Source organism: Triticum aestivum, chromosome 4D (assembly GCF_018294505.1).
Source record: "Triticum aestivum cultivar Chinese Spring chromosome 4D, IWGSC CS RefSeq v2.1, whole genome shotgun sequence".
NCBI classification, from domain to species: domain Eukaryota; kingdom Viridiplantae; phylum Streptophyta; class Magnoliopsida; order Poales; family Poaceae; genus Triticum; species Triticum aestivum.
In genome coordinates, this window is record NC_057805.1 from 97,823,036 (window position 1) to 97,826,327 (window position 3,292).

At 49.2% G+C, this 3,292-nt stretch overlaps 1 protein-coding gene across 1 annotated transcript; it reads left to right on the forward strand.

Annotated features, from left to right (window-relative positions):
• The first annotated feature begins 848 nt into the window (after window positions 1-848).
• On the forward strand, window positions 849-2,878 carry LOC123096471 (peroxidase 4). The gene is made up of 3 exons (XM_044518214.1): window positions 849-1,370; window positions 1,482-1,647; window positions 2,366-2,878. Exons 1-3 carry the CDS (start codon window positions 963-965, stop codon window positions 2,755-2,757), a joined length of 966 nt encoding a protein of 321 aa, XP_044374149.1. The 5' UTR covers window positions 849-962; the 3' UTR covers window positions 2,758-2,878.
• The last annotated feature ends 414 nt before the right edge of the window (window positions 2,879-3,292 follow it).

A 3,292-nucleotide genomic window follows, 5' to 3' on the forward strand; every position in this document is an offset into this window, starting at 1 on the left:
GGGCCAGGGAGGACAAGCGCACGCTGTCCGTTTCACCCCAAAACCGGCGTAAACTTGGGCCGGGGATGGGTCGAAAGCGGACACAAAGCGGACAAAAGTCTGTTTGCGCCCGCATGCTGGGCCGTCTCGTTTGTCCCTTTTACCCCAAACGGATGGAGACGGACAGGATAGGATCGCGCGGTGGAGTTAGGCTGAGCATGGGAGAAATGGTGCCGCCGGAGACCCGGTCCGCCTGTCTGTCCTGGAAACTTGAGAAAGAGTATGCATGAGAAAAATCAGCGGGATGGTCGGATCTGGATCATCATCTTACTATTTCGGAGCTACATACTGATGGAGACGTAAACTAACCTTGACATTTCTCGTGGAACAAAATAAATCAGCGTGTTAATGTATACCTCTTTGCTCCTGTTTCAAAGTGTCAACTACCTTTAAGTCCACATGTATGTGTTAAAAATAATGACCTAAATTTGACGCAGGGTACAGAGTAGCTAGCAGAAACTGTCGGTAGCGGAAGGCAGCTGGCCAGCTAGTAATTTTCCGAAGCCAAGGAAAGCAACATGAAGGAGGCCGAGCCATGCATGCAAGCATGACTGACATGGCTCTTTGCTTCACTGTGTCGTCGATGCCACAGTGTCCATCGGCATGCAACAGCTTTTCCCCAGAACAAAGCTGTTCATTTTTGAGCTACGTTACATATGCATCTGGTGTGAAACGCGTTATTCCAAAGCGAGCGCCCGTTTGGATCACCGCTCAAAGTCCACCAGAGTTGGTGAAGACGATGGGGGACTAGTAGCTAGAATAATGATGGCCAGCGGCGTGAGCTACCTTTTCTTCCTATAAATACCGGCCGCCACGCGTTCCTCCACCACATCCAGCAAACAAGCTCTCTCAAGGCACTATCTAGCTGACTAGAATAGACCGCTCGATAGAGTAGCATCGTAAGCAACACCCATAGACCGATCATGGCGGCGCGCGCCATTGTTGTCCTCTCGCTCATCCTCGCGCTGGTCGCCATCGCCAGCGGAGGAGCGTCGGCGCAGCTGTCGTCGGGCTTCTACTCCCGCTCGTGCCCTGGCATGCTCAAAGCCGTGCGCTCGGCGCTGCACCCGGCCATCGCCAGGGAGCGCCGCGTGGGCGCCTCCATCGTCCGCCTCTTCTTCCACGACTGCTTCGTCCAGGGCTGCGACGCCTCCCTGCTGCTGGACGACGCGCCGGGCCTGCGCGGCGAGAAGAACGCCACGCCCAACAAGAACTCCGCCAGGGGGTTCGAGGTAATCGACGCCGTCAAGGCGGCCGTCGAGGGGTGTTGTCCCGGCGTCGTCTCGTGCGCCGACATCCTCGCCATCGCCGCCGAGGAGAGCGTTGTCTTCGTAAGTATCCATACATTCATAGTCATGCTTAGGTAGTTAGTACTGTACGTACCCTTCAACAAAGTCTAACACGTACTACTGTGACATCTGACATGCGTTGTGTACGTGTAGCTGGGTGGCCCGAGCTGGGAGGTGAAGATGGGGCGGAGAGACTCGACCACGGCGAGCTTCAACGGCGCCGAGAACAACATCCCGCCGCCGACGTCGGGGCTCGCCAACCTTACGTCCCTCTTCGCCGCGCAGGGGCTCTCCCAGAAAGACATGGTCGCACTCTCAGGTACGTACATATACATGCAAAATAAACCGTACGTACATCGGTACATAATCCCAAATCAACCACTGACATCTTCCATCAACCTTCTTCTACGCACTTTATTTTCATATAAATAATTACACATTCTCAGATAGTATAATTTTGTACTTCCTCTGTCCCATATTAATTGTCACTGAAACGGATGTACCTTGACGTATTTCAGTGCTAGATACATCTGTTTAAGCAATAATTAATGTGGGAGGGAGGGAGTAGTTTGCACTCCGAAGCAACATAATTTGTCATGGCCAAGTAATATTTTCCTTTGCTGAAGAAGCAAGTTAAAATTCTGTACTACTTTCTCAGACTGTTAATTCCTCAATGGAGTCGGTAGCTTTTTAGCCGCAAAACAGCTGGTATCAACCAACGGAACTCATAGCCACATTTTGACTCCAAAGCTGCTAAAATATTCTACATAAGACAATTTCTCGGGATTAAACAAATATACTACTACTTTACAGGTGATGAGTTACAAAGTTGATCGATGACTAATTACCACTGACCTAACCTTTGGTATGTCCGCTTAATTTGTAAGACTGGACAACGTCAAAAAAATTGTTCCTTGGTCACTTAAACATGTAGTACTAATTAGGAAAGTTGGTCAATGATTCCTACCGATGGAATGACAAAAAGAGTAGCTGGAAAATAGGTATAACTTGAGCTGACGGTATAACTTGTGTTCCAGGAGCCCACACAATCGGCCTAGCACGCTGCACAAACTTCCGGGACCACATCTACAACGACACAAACATTGACGCCGGCTTCGCCAGGAGCCGCCAGTCAGGCTGCCCTCGTGCTACCGGCTCAGGCGACAACAACCTGGCGCCGCTAGACCTGCAAACCCCCACGGTCTTCGAGAACGACTACTACATAAACCTCGTCCAGAAGAGGGGCCTCCTGCACTCAGACCAGGAGCTCTTCAATGGTGGCGCTGCCGACACGCTGGTCCGGGAGTATGTCGGTAGCCAGAGTGCCTTCTTCAAGGACTTTGTGGAGGGAATGATCAAGATGGGGGACATCACGCCGCTGACGGGGTCGAACGGACAGATCAGGATGAACTGTAGGAGGGTCAACTAAGATTGTTCTCCCCTTTCCGCAGCAACAATCCGATGTTGTTACCATGCTTGATTTGCCCCTTTTCACTTAAACTCGTTTGTTTCCTTTTCTTTTAAGGTTAAAATGTTAAAATATATTACAATACTGCCCTTTTGTGGCATGTTCATGGAAGAACTGAACATGGATGCACTGGCAAAAGAACAAAGAGCAAAGTGAGATATGACAAATCAACAATTTTAATGTATGGAGTGGCAAATACTCAAATTATTAAGTAAAGAGGGGCTAAAGATCAAATCCCATATGCTTGGAACTCAAGTTATGATCAACTCTGATAAAGTCCCCACCACACACTACCGACAAAGAACCCATGGGTTCCCCTCCCTCCGCCCGCCACTTATAAAGATATCACTTGGAAAATAAAAACACTTGGCACAGATCATGTAGAACATGACACCAACGAATAAAGTATGATATGCAGCAGAGTTTAAGCATGATATCGAACAAAGAATAGAGTTTACAAGACATACAAGAGATTATAAGTAAAGACGCAAGTCTT